At 37.2% G+C, this 21,109-nt stretch overlaps 1 protein-coding gene across 2 annotated transcripts in view; it reads right to left on the bottom strand.

Moving 5' to 3' along the window:
* Nucleotides 1-20,904, bottom strand: part of MDFIC (MyoD family inhibitor domain containing) — a 46,671-nt gene extending 25,767 nt beyond the window's left edge. Inside the window, exons 1-2 of one of the 2 annotated variants that reach the window (XM_010016179.1) lie at nt 20,799-20,904; nt 9,345-9,470 (exon numbers count right to left, since the gene is read on the bottom strand). In XM_010016179.1, the coding sequence (XP_010014481.1) occupies nt 9,345-9,470; nt 20,799-20,904 (232 nt within the window). Of the gene's footprint in view, nt 1-9,344; nt 9,477-20,798 lie in introns of both variants that reach the window. The other variant, XM_010016180.1, reaches the window with a different exon arrangement.
* Between the last annotated feature and the right edge of the window lie 205 nt (nt 20,905-21,109).

Below are 21,109 nucleotides of genomic sequence, written 5' to 3'. Positions count from 1 at the left end.
AAAACAAAAAAAAAGGACAAAAAAAAAAAAAAAAAAAAAAAGGTAACTTTTATTAGAATTCCTCCTTTAAAATGGTGTGTGTTGGTTTTTCCCTTCAAAACCTTTCCAAAGGTAAACATTGTCTGATCTGTGGTAAATACAAAACTCATACTAGTTTCAAGTTTCCAAGTCTTGATCCAGAACAGAACAGTTTACAAAGTGGCTGTGATGAGGACTATGAAACATATAGAAGATCTAACTACTTCAGATGCATGAACATACTCTATCTGCTGGATACTTTACAGAATGATTAGTGCATAGCCCCACTGAAATATCTATTCCCATATGAAAATATTTCTCAATACTAATTATACATCGTAAATATGCTAGGGAGTATTATCACTAAAAAGTCAGCACACAATAAGAAGAATATATACCGAGGTAGGGAAATACTTTATAAAGTCATAGTTACAAAGTGAGCTAGGAAATACTAAATTATTAGATGAACTGGTGTAATTTGGTAAAATTACATATATGAAAACTACATGTGCATTACCCTAAAGTTAGCTCCATATCCCAATGTACCATCCAAATATTTTTTTTAATATCACCTTTTTAAAAATTCAGTTTAATCACTCAGACAATCCTTCCCAAGCAGGTTGATCCCAAATCTTCTCACTAAAGACTAGTGTTTCCTTTATTTTGAAATTCAAGCAAAAAGAGTACTGTTCACTAATCTCCTGTATTTCTGAACTGTGAAGACCTAAAAGGTGTTCACTCTGGCTTGACACTGTTCTTCTGGCCAATTTAGGACAGCATAATAACCTTTCACTGTTTTTCCATTAAAACGTGAGTTTTATTTTAACTTGCCAGAATGCAGTTAAAGTATGCATCTGTCCTAATCAAAGAAAGAAAGGAAGGGTACATGCCTTTTACCTGGCTAAGAGCTTTAATTTCTGAAGAAAGATGTATTTCAGAGCTACCCATACTTGAAGGCAGGCTTGCTCTTGCTCTGCTAAGGAATGGGCCAACAGCTAAGGAATGGGCCAACATCTAAGGAATGGGCCAACAGCTTATGCTATCTCTCAGGAGCAAAAACTTGTCCTGAAGAACAAATTTGACTCATAGGCCACATATTTCATAGGCTGGCCTAACAGCTTGCTCTACTTGATTTGTGTCAAAAGTAAACATAAAATGTTATGACATTTTATGCAAACATTATACAACCTTAAGTCTGAGCTATAAATCAATAAAACTCAATTAAGATTGAGAAACTTCTGCAAGAGGAAAAAAGAAGCCTCTTAGTTGAAATTCTGCTCTAATTAACATTAGCATTGCTAAATCTTACGATTTTCCATAAACAAGTATCATAATATTTATAGCTTCAGATTAAAGTAGTAACATGGTAATTGCGATACTGCATAGAATTTGAGGGAAACAGGTTTAAAAGGAAAAATTTAAGCCTCTATATTTCATGAGTCCAGACATAAAACTCAGAATTTGAAACCTCTTGTCTTAGAATGCCATGGGTTTGCATTCCATGATCAAAAATTATAAGCATAGTTTCCATGCAAAAACCTGTTTCTCACATGCCAGAATACTACTGTTTATTTAAAAATAGTTAAGTCTAGGTGGCAAATAATTCATTATTCTCTTAAGCCTCAATATTTTTGGAGGCCTACCTCATCTGTACAATGAGTTAACAAAACCAGTATTAGCAATAGCCCAAGTGACCACAGCTGCTTGACATCTGAATGTTTTTCAAAGGGATCCTTTGGGTTCGGATCATGAATCATTTTTTTTAAGGGAAAACAAAAAAACACCAGCACCAGCACCACAACAACACACAAATAGGTCATAGGCTCCTGTTTTCCCTTATCCTTTACAAAAATACCTTCAGGGAAAGATACTTGTGGGTGCTTTTGCACTGCAGATATTACCAGAATGAAGAACAAGTAGTATTCAGACCTTTATTTCCTCTGGATAGCTATTTAAAGAAGAAAAATGTTTAACCATAATTACTTAGCTAAGCTTTCTGCTGTGACCATGAGCCCCTCTTCATCTTTCACTTTTTTACGAGCAAATACAAAATTTGAAAGATTAAAAACTCTTTTGACTGTTTTGAAGAATTTAACCATCTTGATGTAAACACAATATACAGTACTACTTTTCAGCTGTATAAACCTACCCCAAGTGTTACACACACACACCAACAAATATAAAATAAAATTTTAAACAGAAAAACTAAGAGAATTTTTGTCATGTTTTAAGTTCAAGACATCCTTGCCAGAAAACAGCTTCCTAAAAGTACAAGATACTTTTGCACACTTTATAGTTTGGTGTTTTCTTTGCTAAAAATGGCTAACTGAATACCGTTAGCACTTAAAATAGCAGACTGAAACCACACTGACTCATTGGTTTTGTAGGATAACATTTCACGTAGAACACAGTCAGAATTTTATTCCTCTTCCTCTTCAAGGAACTACTACAAATGTATTGTACTTTTTCCCCATACGAGGAACTAATCAGGAAAAGAACATAAATATTCTTTCCCACGTAGGCAAAACACCATATTAATTCTGAGACAGTACCAATACAACAAATGAAAATATTCTGAAATTAAGATACAGTTTACTCCAGGCTCAAACACAGCAAGCACAGTAATCTGCACACTACTTGAAGAATTTCACCTTTGTCTGGTACTGATGATTACTGCCACTCAAACTTCCACAGCCTCAGACCATAAATTCAGATGATGTTCTGAGAGTCAGAAGTAAGGTAACACAGAAAATTAAAGGCTCCAGGTAATTCTGGCTACTAGTGATATGCAGAATACATGCACCTATCTTACAGTCATCTGGTGCAGTTTAAAGTTCTCACTGAAGTTTGACTACTGTTCTGTAAATGGATCAACAACAGCAAGAAGTTTATTTCTCCACATGGAGTCACCACAGAGTATACAAATTCCTCAATCTTTGCAGTCCATCATTAACTGAATTGCTTCAAACATTCAACCTAGAGTTGAAGGGAAGAGGCTACACAGAAAACATCTGTATCCCACAGCTGGTCCATTTACAAGTAAGGGGCTACTAATTCAGCGACACATGGGTCATTCCACAGACATCTTCTGTAAACACCAAAGACCAAGTCTTTGAAGACTAACTGTAAGGATACAGCTATCTGTGAAAATGCCTCTTTGTCCAGGAGATGGTGAAATTAAAATTAAATTAAAATGCTATGGTTGTGCAACAATGAGCTGTGAAATTCCCTAGATGCAAAATTTTCTCAGCTGAGAGGTTTGATCCCAGAAATTCCTAGGGGAAATTAAAGTGGTGAGATGGATACACTTTCAACAAGAAAAGGCCTAACTTTCCGCAGAAGTCTTCCATGTAGAGACTGGAAAGAGAGTGTCATCTTCATCCATGTAAAAAAAAAAAAAAAAGAGGAGGGAAATCTAAACAAGCCCAGCTGAATCATCAAGACTCAGGTGAACAGTAACAAATATGAGCTCCAGTTGAGTATGTGTGCACCAGCTGCAAACCCTGATTAATCTGGAATACTGAAAAGGTTTTGTTTCTTGCTATCCTGATAGCACTGGCTTCTGATTTTTCATTTGTACTTCTCAGCCCACTGCCAAAGTACTGTTATTCATTCTTCTCAGTTTCAACTGGTGCATCATCAGTAGGAGTAAATCCATGGGTCTTTCACGGGCCCTAGCACTTCTAATGCACAACACAGTGACCTGCCTGTAAGCCAACTGAATTCCAAAATTTTGTTAAACAGCATCATTTTCACTACCACCTTTATGGGATGCTTTATCTTGACTGGCATGAGCACTCCGAATATGCTCTACAACACAGGTAACTTTTTTCCAGTTTATATAATCAAACTCATAGTTCACTATTTAGTGGCTGAAAACTTGCCACAGCATAACCGTAGTAGGCAGCTATGAAGAAAATTAACTCTTCCCCAGCCAAAACCAGTAAAAAACTATTATAGTAAATCACATTCTACCACCTATGTTGTGCTAAGGGACTAGCTCACGCACAGTATTTTCAAAGAATGCTTTCAAAAATACATGTATTGTCAGCCATTTACAGCTGGCTGGGAAGAAGTTAAGAACACCAGGCTCCTCAAGAGACATGAGCGGAGTTATGTGAGGACTTTCAGAACAGAAGTAGTACGAGATCTGCCAGGTCAGAGGGAGAAACAGAAGTAACACAGGCTAGTTCTATGCTTCAGAGAGGATTAGAAAATCTCTCTGGGAGGAGTTCTCAGGGAAGACCTTCACACCTCTCCTACTGGCCAGATTCCTCAAAGATTTATCCTTTTTAAAGAAGGATCTAAATATCAAATGCTGCATTCCTGTAGTCAGGTATTGAACTGATTAGTTTTTTTCATTCATAGGTTTGCAGTTTTTTATACCTGGGCATATTTGGAACATTGTACATAAATCACTTATTTAACTAAAAGAATACACCTTTCAGACTCAGCATTATATTTTGAATAATTTCCATTAATTTATTCTGCACAATTTCTGTACTCACACACTCAGTTATACTGCAAGAAGACTGTCATACTTTCTAGCTTTCAAGAGAACCATGTAAGTTACTCCAAGCTCTGTGCAATATTTTATAGACAGAATGAAAAAAGTCACTTGAAATCACAGTAACTGTAAGATGACTCTGCACCATAAATTTGCTGAGAAGATAAATTTGGATTAATATCAAACAAAAACAACGGTTCTAACAGCAGATTATCTTCATCTTCTTGGAAAAAAGTCCCAAACCCAAACTGCGTAATTTAAGCTACAGAAATCAGTCACTTAGCCAAAGGAAAAAGGGAATCTCCAGATATTAAAATTAAATAAAGCCATTATTTATTTAAAGGTAAATTAAAACTAAAAATGTCAACATAAAAATATAGAAAACAAAAATATTAAAATATCTAGGTGTATATTTCAATAAAACAAAACACAAGAAAGAAGAATGTGGGCACAAGAACATGTAAAATTGTTCAATCCTACTGATCTGAACGAAGCATCCCTTTCTCTGAAGAACCACTCTTATCAGGAGGGTGTTTCATGTAGGAGAGAGAGGCAATTGAAGCCAGGAAATGATGGATAGCAATGACCTTTCTATCTGTAAAACATGGGCATATTTTAGGTATTTAATCTTGAGAATTGGATTATTATTAATCAATTATTCATGACAATTTGAATCTATGGTAGATGTTTTTTGTTTTCTTAAAGATCACATAGCTAAGGTCCTGCCTGAGAACCAGAATGGAGATTAAATCCTCACAAGCAAATAGTGTTCAAGACTGGCATTTTCTTCCCTCCTAAACATTTCTTCCCCTGTGTAACAGCACACACTGATGATAACCCAGTACCCGCTGTAAAAAATCTGCCTAAATAGTCTGATATCCACCTTTGTAGCTTTTTTTTTTTTTTTAAAGAGCAAAAATAATCCCCAACCTTTCCCAAAGAACAAAGCAGGGCATTGTAGTAACATGGAGAAGCAAAACCACTGACAGTTTCATTCCTATAGCCACTAGTTACTCAACTGCATGTTTTAACATCCACTCTTCCTCACTTGCCAAAGCTGAGTGACAACAGAAGCAGAACACCTCCACTACAAGCCACCAGATCATACAATGAAAATAAGCAGAAGGTGTCTGCAGATCTTTAAAATGCATTGATGAAGAAGAAGGAAGAGCAGATGGAGCTATTCTAAGGCTAAGCTCTTTTGAAAAGCAGAACCTCTACAACCTGCAATAAAATATGTATGCATCTGTGAGTGCAAAGGAGTAGGTCTCAGTGTTGCCTTGAAAAATACCTGAGATGAAAAATATAGAGGTTATCCCAGTTTGGGGGAATCACTACGAGAAAGAGACTCCCTTACTCAGGTTCTAAAATTGAAGCATATGGCTACCTTGTGAAGAATAAAGCCAGTTTAACACACCTAAACCCACTAAATATTTGGCAGTTCTTCCTGTTCTTAAATACTCTGTTAAAAAATGTGCACCTTATTTCTAGTCTAACTGAACTTCCAGGCATTACGTCTAGTTCTCCCTTTGTCTGCTGCAGTTGATGAATTGTCTTAACAAATTCCTGGGGTTTGTGGTATCATGATTCTTAGGGACTAGGGAAGCGCCTCTTTACCCTTTTGTTAACACTAAACATTTAATTCTAGGAGGTTTTCCACAATAAGGCATGTTTTCAACTACTCCAGTCATTCCTGATATATTTGCGGTTCTCCCCTGACCCTTCTCTCACTGAACACAGTATTCCAGTAACAGTCATGCAGGGGCATTAACAATTAATACAGAACGGTAATATAACCATTTGCTTCTCATTTAGCTATTCCCTGTTTATATATCAGTACACTGTAACCTTTTGACTCTTAGCTTTCTTCAAAAACAATTAATTCCTTGGTTGAAACTTTCCATAACATTAGCCATTTACCCAGGGTATTATGAACATTTCCACTTGGGGGAGAGAAGTGATGCTCCGAAGAAGGTGGGGAAAGGGCTAATCTGGAGAAAACTCATAATCTAGAAAGTAAAAATGGGGGGCTTAAGAAAAAGACTGCAAGGGCAGGGCAAGGTGAACTGAAAACGTCTTACTGTGGAAAACTAGAGCAGCATTTTAGTTTATTGATGTTGCCTGGTAAACTGAGTTCACAAGTGCAAATGAGAAATCATACATAATGAAGTCATTACAGAGCCTCTAACACTGGACTTCGTTGTTGGTGTGCCAGTAAAACTGACTGATTAATCTACTTCCATATAACAGCAGGATAAAACAGCTGCAAACAAGGAAAACCTTGGAAATTAAATACTGGAAATATTTATAAAGTGAAAAATGAGGCTAACACAAATGGAGTATGTATCAACTGTGGGGGTGGAAAACAATCTGTATGGGAAAAAAGAAACAGAATCATTAGGATAGTGAATGGTTGTTCATACCTGAGAAAATTGAAGTATGCCTTGTCTAAAACAATTTAAAGAGTTTTTAAATAGACCACAATGATTAAAACACTTCATTTCTAACCTCACCCTTCTTTCAATATGCAACATTCTGCAAATTTTAGTCTAGTGGGGTAATAGATCTGGTTGAATCACAGCCATTCTGAGCTACGATACTTGTTATTTTAGATGAAATGCCTAAGTAATATTGTGATAAACAAGCTTCTCTTTGCTCTACTTGTTCTATTTTTCAAACTTGAGTTACTAAGTAGATTGAGTTGTAAAACTTCTGCAAACCACAAGAAGTACTTGTAATTGAGCCAGTGTTCCTCAATCTTTTTTAAATAGAACAGACTTCCCTCCTCATAGCCACAGCCCTCCAAAAAAGAAAAAGAAGCTGGTTTAATTTTGTCATTTTTGTTTCTTCCATCTAGAAAATATTAACATCAAAGGTTAAAAGAAATCATTAAATTGAAACAAAGAGAGGATTGCATCATAGCAGCTACTCAAACGTGTCTCATAATAAAGCCACTACTACACAAAACTCAGTTAGTAAGACCAGGAGTTTTAGAAGCTTCCAGCTTTCACTTAAACTTGCTTTTCATAAAATCAAAGGTAAAACTACTAATGACTCCAGGAGCACAGCTGCACGCTCTGGAGCAGTACACTACACCTCTGAGTTTTATCCTGCCTTTGCCCGTTTTTCCTGGTACTTTTTTAATTCAGCAGCAGATAAGCCCCCCATCACAGACACATGTAATTGCATATATCTGTCAACTCACTTTGCCAGGGACTTGTAGAGCCTGCTGCAATTTCTACTACACCTTGAAAAGCATGTTCTTTTCCTCTCCCTCTTTCCAGTGCAGCCACTATAGTATGTCCTTGTGGTGAACAGATTAGAGGAAGCACAGCACCATCCTACTGTCCTTAGTTCTTTCCTCCATAGTTCAGGTGGGCTGCTAGCTGCTCCAAAATAAGTCTGCTTTCCCATGGGTCTGGGAATAAGGAAGCCTCTAGGAAGAGGGAAGGAGAAGGAGGCCACTCCAAAAGCAGCAAGTGCTATATGCACCTTCCCATGTCCCCAACACAAGCACAAAGCAATAGCTTGTCCAGAGACAGTTAGGTTTAAAACAATAATCTTTTGGAATTAAGTAAACTCTGAAGCTACTCAGGACAATTCTCTCTCTTTAGAGTCCTTTAAGAATTATTCTGAAATTGTCAGATAAATATCTGACATGCTAAATTTGTTTCCTGTAAAAGATCTAGATAACTATTCAATACATTAAGGGTATAAGTATTTACCAGGATTCATTATTTAGAAAAAAGGATTAACTAAGATTTGAAAAGAACTCCAAATGCTAATGCAAAGTTCAGATGTTGAATGTGTAGATAAGACTAAAAAAGCAACAAACAAAACAAACCTAAAAAGAAACACGTAACTCCACAGAAAACAACCAGTATTGACAACAGCAGGTTCAGAAATATGAATTTACCCCACTGTGTACAGTGTAGTATATGTGCAGTGTAAAGACAGACTGACCCCGAAGTGTGTGGTCGGACAACAGTCTCCGAGAGCTGGCTCACTGTTCAGCATTTAGTCCATTTGCTTTCTGAATACACCCTATAATTAGAGAACAATTTCTCATGCAGTCCCTCCCTTGAGCAACTAATGTTCAAGCATTCACAGAATTTTAAAGTAGCATTAGCTCTGGCACTTGACAGAAATATTTTTGCCTTGGGAGGGTGCAACTGTGGATGATCTTTTGGACAACATATGATCTTCAGTTCAAGACAGATAATTGGGAATAATCTTGCATCCCTTTTCATGTTTTGAAGCATTTAAGACATACACTAGGAATGTAGACTTGTTAAAAAAACCCCACAGTTCCACAGCTTAGGCCTAAACCTTGTCTTACAGCATTCTTCTAGTTCTGAAAGGAGTAACTACTTTAGGATTCAAAAGTCTTTTATGAACTTACACCTGACCAGTACTGAATGCATCTGGAACCAACTGCTCTCCGCTTAGTTTACTGTGCCACTTAAATGTATAACCTGAGAAATCAAGGCCAGTGACATTCAGCACAGCTGCATTCTGCAGTTCATGTGCCTATTAAATATACAGATCCCATGATGAATGCTAAGAGAAGAATATAACAATAAGGCTTTAAAATGTAGATGCTTCACAGGTCTACATTATAGTGCACCACTCAAACCACACCTTTCTTTGAACTCACTGCTTATGCACGCTGACAGGAGTCATTCTGGGAAATAAATTTGGTAGGCACACATTATAGTCGCAACACAATTGCATCTGACACACATTTAACAGAGTCAACAGTCAGTATCCCGTTACACTGCAAGCCTAAGTGGCAGCAATTTGTTCTGGAAATACTTACTTCTGATGAGGTCACCATCAGTGTGATTTCCCCAGATGGACTGGTCTTGTATCTCTGGCTGTGTACTTTGGTTACTGGAAGGCTGGTTTGCGTCTCTATCTCCTGCCGCAGTATTCTCTTGGTCAGCTTTTTCTAAGTCAAAAGAAATTTTAAGGTATTAGTTTCTATGGTATTTTTCCTCTATGTGAACAAAACTCATCTTTGGAAATTAAAAACAAGCAAGCATAAAATATAACTTATCTTAGCATCTCATGTAGCTTCCTTAGAAATAATTCCTAATAAAGCTGATTTTCCATTTATTTTGTCTAGATCAAAACAATTTTTCTTTAAGAAGGTCTTTTAGTCATATTATGTTTAATCATTCAAAATAATACTCACCAGCTTTTGCCACCGCAAGTTATGGCTCAGTTTGTTTATGTTGAGTTAACTTCCACGGAATTTTCAGATAAAAATTTGAATTGCTTTGTCGCACAAAAAAACATTATATTTTTGCCCATGTACATGTGGTTCTGGCATATAAAAGCTACAAAAATTCCACAAACATCTGTTCTCTATAATTTACAATTGAAAGTATAATTAAAGATAAATATTGTTGAAACTTCAAACTGCTTAGCACAGAAATTCAGAAAATTTATTATAACAGAATCACCTATTTCTTGTTGAAAAAATAGCCTTTAAAAGCCATTTCTGAATAAAAGTAAACTTTTCATCCTATGACAAAAGGAAAAATTACTTCTCTCCAAGTATATACAAGATGCAGGTTATCTGAGGGATTCTTCAACTTACTTCACAAGATAGTAGATCTTGTTGTTTTGATGATTTCACCAGTTAACTCATGCAGATCTGCACTTTCTCAAACCAATGTAAGTGACAGCTTTCGTTCTGTCATTAACGTTTTAATAATCAAATTCACGTACACAAATCTTTCTGATCTTGATTGCTAGAGGTTTTTCCTGAACAACAAAGTATTTCAGGTATTCAAAGAAACATTTCCAAATCTGGAATTACTTTGTTCATTATTCACAGTGACAGATTATCAGTTTATATCACTTACTCGAGGGATCTGTAAAACACTGAATGTTTTGTCTTAAGTATTTTTTTAATATACTTGCAACATTTAATAGTTACAGTAAATCTAAATGAGCAACTGTTGAAAAGGTCTGTTAGGTCTATTTATTTGTTTCAAACAGGAACGTGTTTATAAATCACTTACCATAACATAATGATACCATATCCTCTAGTAAAGCAATGATTCCAGTCCTGAGACCCAGGATAAACACTTACTGTTACTGTGACGTATTAAAGGTTAGTTTCTTTATGTAACCAACAGCAGTTTGATTTTAAATCCTAACTTTCTGCCTTTGCTATCCACCCTATTAAACTGAAGCATTGAACATCACTCAAAATAATATATGCCGTATTGTATGTATAGTAGCATGTGTCTTCAAGCACTGCTACTCCCCTTCTATTAATTTCCACCTCTGAAACGTCTGACCCAGCTACCTCTGTGGTACTCCTCTCTCAGCCCTCCCTCCCCTCACCATTTCTTCAACAATTTGTCAATATTTCCTCAAGCCCATCCTGAGATGAACCATTTCACTGGGACTGGCATAGATACCCACTGTCTTCAGTGAGTTTTGCATCTTGCCCTGATCATAGGATCTCACACTGATACTCATCCTACAAAAAAAAAAAAAAAAAAACAAACACAAAAAAACACCAAACCACAACACCAAGAGGTGTTTTCAAGCTGTTTGACAGACATCAGATAAAAATCCAACTGCACTGAAGTATGATGAATCTGCCTGTGCAGTTAGGTATTAGCTGCAAATGAGTTTCAAAAATGTCTGAAAAGTGTCCTGAAATAGAATGAAAGTAAGTAGTGTCCTGGAGAGAGCTAGTGTAAAAGCTCTCTGTCTTCCACATAGAGAAAGCTTAAATGAGCTGTTTTAAAAGACTGTTCTCAAATTACTTTACTGCAGTAACATTACCAAGATTACAACAATATCTTCTCAACAGTGGTAGTACAAAACTGCAGAGTTATTGTACACAATATTCTTGCATAGGATACGACTTTGCAGAGCCCTAGTATTTCATGTAGTAAACAACGAATAGCCCTAAGGAAACATTAATGTTAATGTTAATATTATGGGCCCTTCAGTGTTCTAGATAACATTTTTATCCAAGAAATCTAAAGGAGTGAAGAATACAGTCATCATTATTCACAGGTATTCAGTTTTCATTCCTCTGCTTGGTTGCTTTGTTTTGGTTCTGTATCTTTTTTTCTCCTTTTTTTTTTAAAGGTTGTACATGCATTTTTCATGTGTACTTTTATTATTCTAGATTGATATGGTAAACAGCCAGGTAAAACCTGGTAACTGTAAATTATATTAACAGTTAACAAGAAAGCAGTAAATGGCACTATTAAAAAGTAAAAAACTCCAACAATGTTTCAACTGAACACCAACCCATTTTGATAGGAAGTTTATAATAATTAACCTTAATTGAATACTTATTCTTTGATCTATGTAATCCACATGAAGATTTCCGCACGAATGTGCATAACAGAAACCTACACCATTAAACGCATATCTGGTATTTTACTTTGCGCTCCAGAATTACCTACCCACTGGAGCAGATGACAGACGCTGCTTGGTCAGTATGGTGGGCTGATCCTGGCCAGCAGCTGAGGACTACATGGCTGTCCCTTCCGTCCCCAGAAGGACAAGGAAAGAGAACAGAAAGAGCACAAGTGAGTAAACTCATGGGTCAAGATGTAGTTTAATAAGTGAAGGAAAGAGAAAGAAAACACAAAGTGAGAGATGCAAAGGCAATTACTTGCCACCTCCCACAGGCAGGCTGATGCTCAAGCCAGCCTATAAGCAATGGCTACCTCCCACAAAACCTCCCCCCTTTAGTTTTAATTGCTGAGCGTGACATTATATGGCATAGAATATCCCTCTGGTCAACCTGAGCCATCTGTCCACGTTATATCCTCTTCCAAACCTTGCCCACCCCCAGCCCACTCACTGCAGGAAGAGTGAGAAAAGAGAAAACGTTGATGCTGTGCAAGCGCTGCTCAGCAACAGTCAAACCGCTGGTGTGCTATCACCTTTGGTTTAATCACAAATCCCAAACACAGCACCACAGGGGCTGCTACAAAGAGAAGGAATTCCATCCCAGCTAGACTTAGTACAATGGGACTTTAGAAAAAGGAGACCTTTAGCTATGTTTATTTGAGCTTTTTTCATACATCACTTCTGATGCATCAGAACATTGAAAATAGACAAACACTGGTATTCTGATTAATTTCTTGTTTTTTCTTGAATACACAGCAGGTCTGGTTTAGTACGAAGGGATTTCTTGATTATTCCCTTATAATAAATGGCTGATGATGGGATCATAACATTTTTCTTTTTTTTTTTTATTCTACAGGTGCAACTGCAACATACCAACTACTTGAAGACAGAAGCAAGAACACTTCGAGTCCATGTTTTGCTGATGCCATTATTTTTGTGTTAGGTGCATAATGATGATGAGTAGTTTATGAATAACACAGTTATGAGTCCAGCAAGAATCAATGCAAACACCTTGAACTTCTCCAATAGGGAACACTTACAGCAAAGCAGATTTTATAAAGCCTAGAGCTAGCACAAATACTATTGGCTTGATCTGGCCATAGACAGGTATGGCTTTTTCCTACCGCATTTTCAAATAAATTTCTAACACCTCTCTGTTTTAATCAAGCTTAACCTTATGGATTTTAATGTAATACTTCCTTGGTATTTTAGCTTCTGCTTCCTTTAGGACACCCCTCCACTCTCATGTGACTAACCTCCAAAACTGAGAGCCAAGAAGAAAAAGAGATGCTCTTCCTAGCAGTTCAAATAATGGAAAGACTCATTATGTTCTTAGTCTGCCAGTGCTGAGGCAGAAATACAATCTCTCCTCAAAACCGCAAGTCACATCACAAAAGCAACATAGTCTTTTTACCTACCACAGTACCTCCCTCCAGACCAGAGACTTGTGGCTACATACCACTCCTAAACTAACAGGCTGAAGAGCTTCTAGCCAAAATCCCCACGAGAGTGGTGTACACCCATACAGACTACTTACCCCGAAGGTAAGCATGGGCGCAAACTCTGCTTGTGCACAGATTAATGAAAGTTTAAGGTTTAAATAAGGAAGAGATACAACATGCTGGCAAAGTATAGAATTGAGATGGTTAACAGCCCAAATCATATCTATATTACAGACAATTGGTAAGCCACTTAGTGAAAAAAAATAAAAATTTAATCACATCTCAGAATTACTATTTCATTAAATAAGTAAACAGAGTGAACTATTTCTTTTTTCATTTGGAATTACTAAGGTATATATAAATCACTTTTATAGTACATACATTCATTTTACAATAATCTTGTTGTATTTGTTTTTAAAGTTACACACCAATACATGTATTTCATAGAATCAAAACTTAAGTTTTCGCTGTTGATTGTTAGCTCCTGTTTTAGTGTAGAGCATATGCCTCTTGTTACATACAATTCTTTGCATCATGACAGATACATTTTACAAGACTTGACTAATAGAACAGTGTTGGCAGCCTGGGTCAGCAACAAGGCTACTATTACAATAGCCCTCTCAAAACCAAAATTTTACAAATAGCCAGGATTGTCAAGAAAGACTGTTAGGCAAGAAGGGTATACAAGGCAATCTCTCTAGATCCCTTCCAATCCTGTCTTCTTATAAAGTTGCTGGGATACAGTTCAAACTAATTCTGGAAAATTTCTTACAACATCCCAGTGAAATATCCCTCTTTTCAGAGCTATATTTATTCTATCTTTCTCTATAATAATGTTGAGGGTATCAAGTGGACGTCAAATTAATACACAAAACTGATAGAAAATACAAAATGTATAGGTAATGGATGTACATTTGCAGGACACACCTGGAAGAGCTCAAGTCTTTGTCTCTCCAAGTGCTTGTCCATCCACATTTCAGCTGCCCCCAAATGCCCCACTACATCTCTTGAGCTGACTGAGAAATGAGCCTCAGTGTTGAAGCATACCATAACGCATCAGTAACTACGTAATGTTCAATCTCTGAACACGCAAAAGAAATGGAACCAAGTGCCCACAATAAGTGGGTTGCACGTGCTCAGAGTATGACTGGCAACTGATTTCTATTTTTTAGGTGACACATAAGCCTATATACTGATTCAGCCATCTCTTCCAAGCATGTGAACTATAAGACTGCTTGACTAGCAACATGATAAACTGGACCTGAGAAACAGGTTTATGATTTGTCTATTGACACAGGGATACTGTGAGTGTAAAACGAGTTAAAAATCCTGTCACTGCAACAATAGAAGGCTCTGTTGTTATGACACATTCATCTTCTGTTCACCAAAAATGTGGTGGACGCACCAAGTAAATCAAAAGCAATTGCTGGGAAAGGTTTCTGGAAACCTGAGTACATCATTCTCATCAAGGAGAGAGGAACAAGAAGAATGGGCTGGCGCAGTGTAGTCATTGTGACCTCCAAACATGCAGTCAGGAACAGCCCACGAGTTTTACTGTTTAAGGGTGGAGGAATGACTGAGGCACAAGGCAAAGCTTATTTATGCACCTAAATTTGACCCAGCTGCTGGAATATAAACATGAATCCTCAGAAGGTGCAAGTTATCCCTGAACAAGCAGAGGCAGATTTAAACATACATCGGCAAAACACAAACCATGCCAAATGGAATTCTGTCCTTCAAAGCGAAGAGAAATCACACACATGCAAAAAACCCCAACCAAACACGAAAGTAGACCTATGAGGAAAAAAGTTGAAGATTTCCAAAAGGAAAGATAACAATATGGTTCTCTGTCTCAAGCCTGCAGCAGCTGGGAGGAACTGAAGAGCATGTGGCAAACACTGCATTTCTAACGCTTCCTTTGTTCATTAATATCCTCGCTGGCAAGGAACCGCTGAGGATGCTATTTCCTACCAAAAATTCCACTGTTCACAACACTATTCACAACAGTAGCTCAAAGGAACCGCAATAATAGCAGGTTTCACAATGCAACCATTAACAGTAACACCCACCAGCAACCTAAAACTTTTAGGCATTTCACATAACAGGTTCAACTGTGCTTGTTACTCTGTTCATGTAAGAGTAACTATTGCAGTTCATGATCTGCTTGAAATGATGTCATTTCATTAATGACTGATTGTACAATCTAATTAATACTAATAATCCACCAATTATGGAGTTGGAAGCCTCCATTTAGATGTTTGATTGTATTAAAACTAATCTGGTTTTATTTCATTTCAGTGACTTTCACTTAAATGTCTTACTGCAACTTTCAGTGGCCTCGAAATGCCCCTGAAAGTCAGTCTCTTAAAATTAGAGTAATTCAACTGGACTTCTTGGAAAGCCCTTACACAGAATTTTCCAGGTGCAAGCCATGCAACAACAATGAATGTACTACAGGTTTGACAGCACTGGGTAAATTTCAGTCATGATAAATTAAAAATTAATAGCAATAGGCACACAGGTACTCTGCATTAATTAATTAAAAGCTTAAGGAAGTAAAATACAGAAGCAAAAACTTCACAAATTATCACACTAATTGTCATGTGGTCAGTTATAAATATATGTCAATCATCCAAAAGTGTTTCACAGGTGTACAGAACTAGTTGCTCATTAAATGCTAAGCAATACTCGGTTCAACATTACCATGCTAATACTTGGTATTAGCAATAATAGCATGGCCCAATAAAAGTGGGTCTGTACAGTAAGAGTTGATTTTAAGGACGCATTTCATATTATATAGGGGACTTTCTACCTTGGACTAGGTCTCAGATTTAATCTCAAAGGCTGCAGGTTTATTAGTGGCTGGAGTGCATTAGGCACATTCCTGCAGTGCATCTTCCAGATTTTGTCCAAAAGGAATCCAGTCCAGGCCACTCCCCAGGATCATTCCACAATACAAACCAAAGCAGGGGCAAACAGAAGATTAATTTCAAAATTGCATTGCTGATCCAAATGAAAACTCTAGCATAACACGCTCATTGCGGAATGCTACTTACTAGGAAAAAACAAGTGTTTAAAACAAAGAGAAATCTAACTTCTAAGGGCCTGGAATGGAATTTGAGAAGAATTATCTGGCGTAAAATTAGCCTATGAGATGGAACAGACGTATTTCAAATTCGATGCAAGACTTTTACAGTCAACTCGATAAAACACAAGTCTATCACACCCATGTGGACATGAATCACTTTACTGGAACGGCATGAACATGAAACTGAAAGCAGAAGTGTATTTTTATGACAAACCAGAGTTAGAGACTTATGAAAGTTTTAGGTATTTCAGTCAGTAACGTTCAATAAACCCCTCAGTACTGACAGGCAGGCATGAAACTAATTAACGCAGATTCACTCAACTCTTGTCAGATTGCAAGTAGTAACACAAATATAGAGGAAGTATTTGGTAGATTTGAGCAGTCTGAATGCACTGGTTAACTGTTAAAACAAAAATCCATTACTCATAACACTGAGGCACTGCTGGTAAAGTGCAATAATTATGGTGATAGTAATCGTTGCCTCAGGAATGTCCAAACATTCATCACAGTAAGCCCTCTGTCACCCTGTCTCATCTAGTCAGTATGTTCCTTTAGTGCTCATCTTGAAAACAGCTAAGCACAGAAAACATGAAGAGGTTTGAATCACATTCTTGAAGAGGAACACATGCTTTTTGTACTTTTCTGAATGGAAGTGTTAGTTGCTGAATACGGTTTCTTCAGACACTGAATCTGAACTGCATCTCCCTCCAGCACCAAGTGACATGATCTGCACCAAAGAAAACTGTCACTTACAGAACTTGATGCTTAATATGATCCTTAATATTTCTACTGGACTTCTCCATCCTCCTCCCTCACTCCATTAAATAAAAAAAAAAAAAAAAAACCCCGTGGATTTCCATCATCTAGAGTTCTCAGGAAATTCAATTTCATTAACAGGGGGTAGTAGCAGCAGTAGTAGTAAGAAAGCTAAATATTATTCACTTGTTATTCTAGGTTACACTTAGTTACCTACAAGCAAAGGTAAAAGCATTTAAAAAAACGTTATAGATGACAGACCTCCATTGTCAAAAACCTTGGCCTAATTCTCTTATTAGTTCCAAGTTCATTGGATTTCTCTCTTGTACTCCATGGATTATTCAAATGCAGAGGACTTTATGAAAAAAAGTCTTCCCATAGTCCAGGCAATAATCATGGTATGACCTCTAACATACGAAATATTTTCCTTAAAGAAGAGAGGCTAATGGTCACTAATTGTCACATTCCTTGCTTAGAAACATTTTTTGGTACCAACCAGTGGAGAAAATGCTTGATTACAGCCAAATTGAAATGGTCTGAGCACAGAGATGACACTATTCACTGACTACATTGCACAGCACACAGGTAGAACTAGTCATAATTTCATTTCAAGGCCTGTGAAGTTATAGGAGAAGAGAGATGGCATGATCAGGGTCTTGAGCAAGGGTGCATAAGCAGAGCTACACTTTTGGAAGGATGTGATAAAAAACAACTATTTGCAGAAATTAGGTTAAGCCTTTCATCCTGTAGTCTGCACCTTAGACCAGCAGACTCCATTGGCACAGAGAATGGTTTAAAGACTGAAATTAAGTATTGATATTGCCACAAAAGAAGACACTACGATTTCATTTGATCTCTCTCATAGCACACGTAATTGTGGTGGGGCAAAGTCCAATAATCTCAGTAATACTTACGCATTAATTCAACAATGAACTAACAAGGAAGAACAGTGACAGGGGATATGTTGAGAGAGCATGCTGGTTAAAGTAACAGACAAGAAGTCAATTTTAAGTTACGAAAGCCAGAGCATGCCACATCTGTAGGCCAAACTATGTCCCAACCCACATTTTCACCATGTTCACAACTGACGTATATCCCTGCAATTTGCCTAAGTTTTATTACTTTTGTCTGGATTTTAATTAGGCTGTGGGATACCTATTTGATGGATATTTAAAAATCAGCTGAAGTCTACTTTCCTTTCATGGAAAAATACAATTTGGCTTCAGCATCTGAATATATATGATAGCGAGTAAAAGAAGCACTTTGAAGATCTGGGAGTTTTGATGATACCTCATGGAACTACAGAAGAGAAGTTTATTCTCAGGTATCTATACCAGTTAAACAAATACAGAAAGTATATTACAGTATGCTGTTACCAATCAAAAATTCTTTCTCACTAGAATGCACTTAATATTTTATTATACATACAACATAAGCCATTTTTTTCTGCTTAAGGAATCTTTATTTCTAGGTGGACATAGATTTCAAGTACCTCACTGTAAATATATAGAGTCATTGCATAAATACAGTGAGGTGATTCTAAGTAAAGTAATAATTATTTCAGATGATTGAATAATTTTCCAAATACCTGTAGCCTATTTCCAGAAATAATATGAATTTCAACCACAGCTTTTAAAATTATCGCCAAATTCTATAGAAGTCAGTGCACTTTTACATGTTCTGGGGGTAGTACAGGAAGAGCAGGGGGTGCTGAAAGTCCCACACATACCATCTTAGATCTCCAGTCCTGGGATATCTGGACTACCTTACCCTGTAACCACACACTGCAAAGCTGACAACAGAAATGCTGGAATATAGACTGGAAATGTTATGAACTCACCTCTTCCTCTTTCCACCCCCATTTCCCCAACAGACTTAGGCTAGAAAAAAGCAACAAATAACCACAGCTATTCTTAAACCTAAGTTCATTAGAATAAAAATTATGTATTTGAATGCTGAATTCTGTAAATATACAATCTTGTCCTTCTGTGAACTATACATATGCTTTAAAATTGAGCCTGTGCCTTCAAAGGTGTGGCCAATGAGCAAACCTGAATCAATATATTAACTTTTTTATACCTTACTGATCCCTAAGAAAGTAACTTTAAAATCCTCCACCTCAACAGCTGTGAGCTGTAATTGTGTCATTGAGATTTTCTGCACATAACTTGTCTCTGGACAGATCAATATTTATTTCCTTACTTTTCATGGAAAGAAGAGCATGTATTGAAAAATCTTACAAAATTGAGTAAGACTATTTCATAGTGAAAACTCAATCTAAAGTGGCACTGTAAGAACGAGACCACTTTCCAAGCTAGTTAGTTCACTAACTTAGAACTTCAGTCACTTGGATGTATGGCCTACCTACAGAATGTAACCGGTGCGGCAACTTGATCACGTGTCAAATAAAAACAACATGCTGAAAATAAACACGTATCACAGATATTGATGTTTCTGACAAAAACATGATTCTAACAGATCAGTTCCATATGCTTGATCTTCTGTACCTAATCATTTTTATTATTTTTTTTCTTACTGTTTAGAAGTTATGAGTCATTCTCTAAGACAAAAACCAAGCAAACAACAATAAGATAAGCCAATTTAATATGTATCCCTGCCAGAACATTTTTACTTAGCTACGGATACTTTCTGGTTTCTCAAATGAGTCTTCAGATTTCATTTCACATAGCTATTGACTTTCCAAGTTACAAAAACAAGACTGCATCTTTAATCCACAGTTGCACAACTGTGTTACCAGGCTCTGCTCCAGTTAACCAGTTATGAATAAAGTTACAGTTTTTGAACAAGCTTATTTGTCTGTTCTTCAGAAACTTTTTAAACTCCTGTCAGAATTCTGGAAAACAAAACTGTATCTGTAAACAGAAAAAAAACCATAAGTCTCATCTTCACAGCCCAGGACACAGGAAGCAAACATATTTCCCTACCTTAAGGATAACCTGTACTACACCTTGTCAAACTTCCCTATATGAAGGTGATCAGAATATCAATGTATTCTGTGAAAATACAAACAAGACATAACCTAAAGAATTTGTCTTTAAGATGAATGTACTTTCAAACAACCTTTTCAACAGCTGGTACAAAACAAGCTAGCACTCCTAGAAACTGGTTTCAACTGCAGCATCACGAAGTAATCTAAGAACAAAAAAGCAAAGTGACCTCCAACTTGAACAACCCTCCTGCTCCTGGATCATCCTTTCTCATTCTACTGCAAGACCTGAAAGACGAGCTTTAGAGGAAAGAGCTTCTAAACACAAACACAAACACAATGCTGAGAAACAAGAAAGTGATTTTTAAGGAGCTGCATCTGCATTTAATGACTGCAGTTTTTCAAGTACTGAAAACTAGTGCTGACAACAGTGCTGGGTTAGGGGGTTTTCTGGTGGTTTGTTTTTGTTTTGTTTATTTATTTTCTACATAGTAATTTCTGGCTAAAACTCTAACGAGGTGTTACAGAGTTACACCGAAGACGGACGGTCGGGGGGAGGGGAAAGAAGAGAGGGGTTAAAACCCACAAAACAAATCAGTAAATGCATCATTCAAATAAAAGGCGCAACAATTACAGAGAAACTTTGAAGCAACTTACCTCGAGGGAGAGAGATCAAAGCGCTGTTTTCAGTCGGAGCTTGCTGTGGCCCTTCAGGCCCCGGAGGAAGAGGTTCTCTCACGTGGGACATCTGCCAGCTCTCTCACCGAGTAACAGACAGCCTGCACCCCCCTCCAACAAAACTAACACGCGACCCTGAAGGAATGAGCAAACGAAAGGACTCGTTAATGTATTTCGTGTTGAAAACTCGCGGCTCGGGGGCGAGGGGCTGAGACCGAGCAGGGACAGCAACGAAGCGGCGGCAACTTTGCGGCGCGGCGGCGGGCGACCCGCCC

Source organism: Nestor notabilis, unplaced genomic scaffold (genome assembly GCF_000696875.1).
Source record: "Nestor notabilis isolate BGI_N333 unplaced genomic scaffold, ASM69687v1 scaffold33836, whole genome shotgun sequence".
Taxonomy (NCBI): domain Eukaryota; kingdom Metazoa; phylum Chordata; class Aves; order Psittaciformes; family Psittacidae; genus Nestor; species Nestor notabilis.
This window is presented reverse-complemented; position numbering and strand designations above follow the sequence as displayed.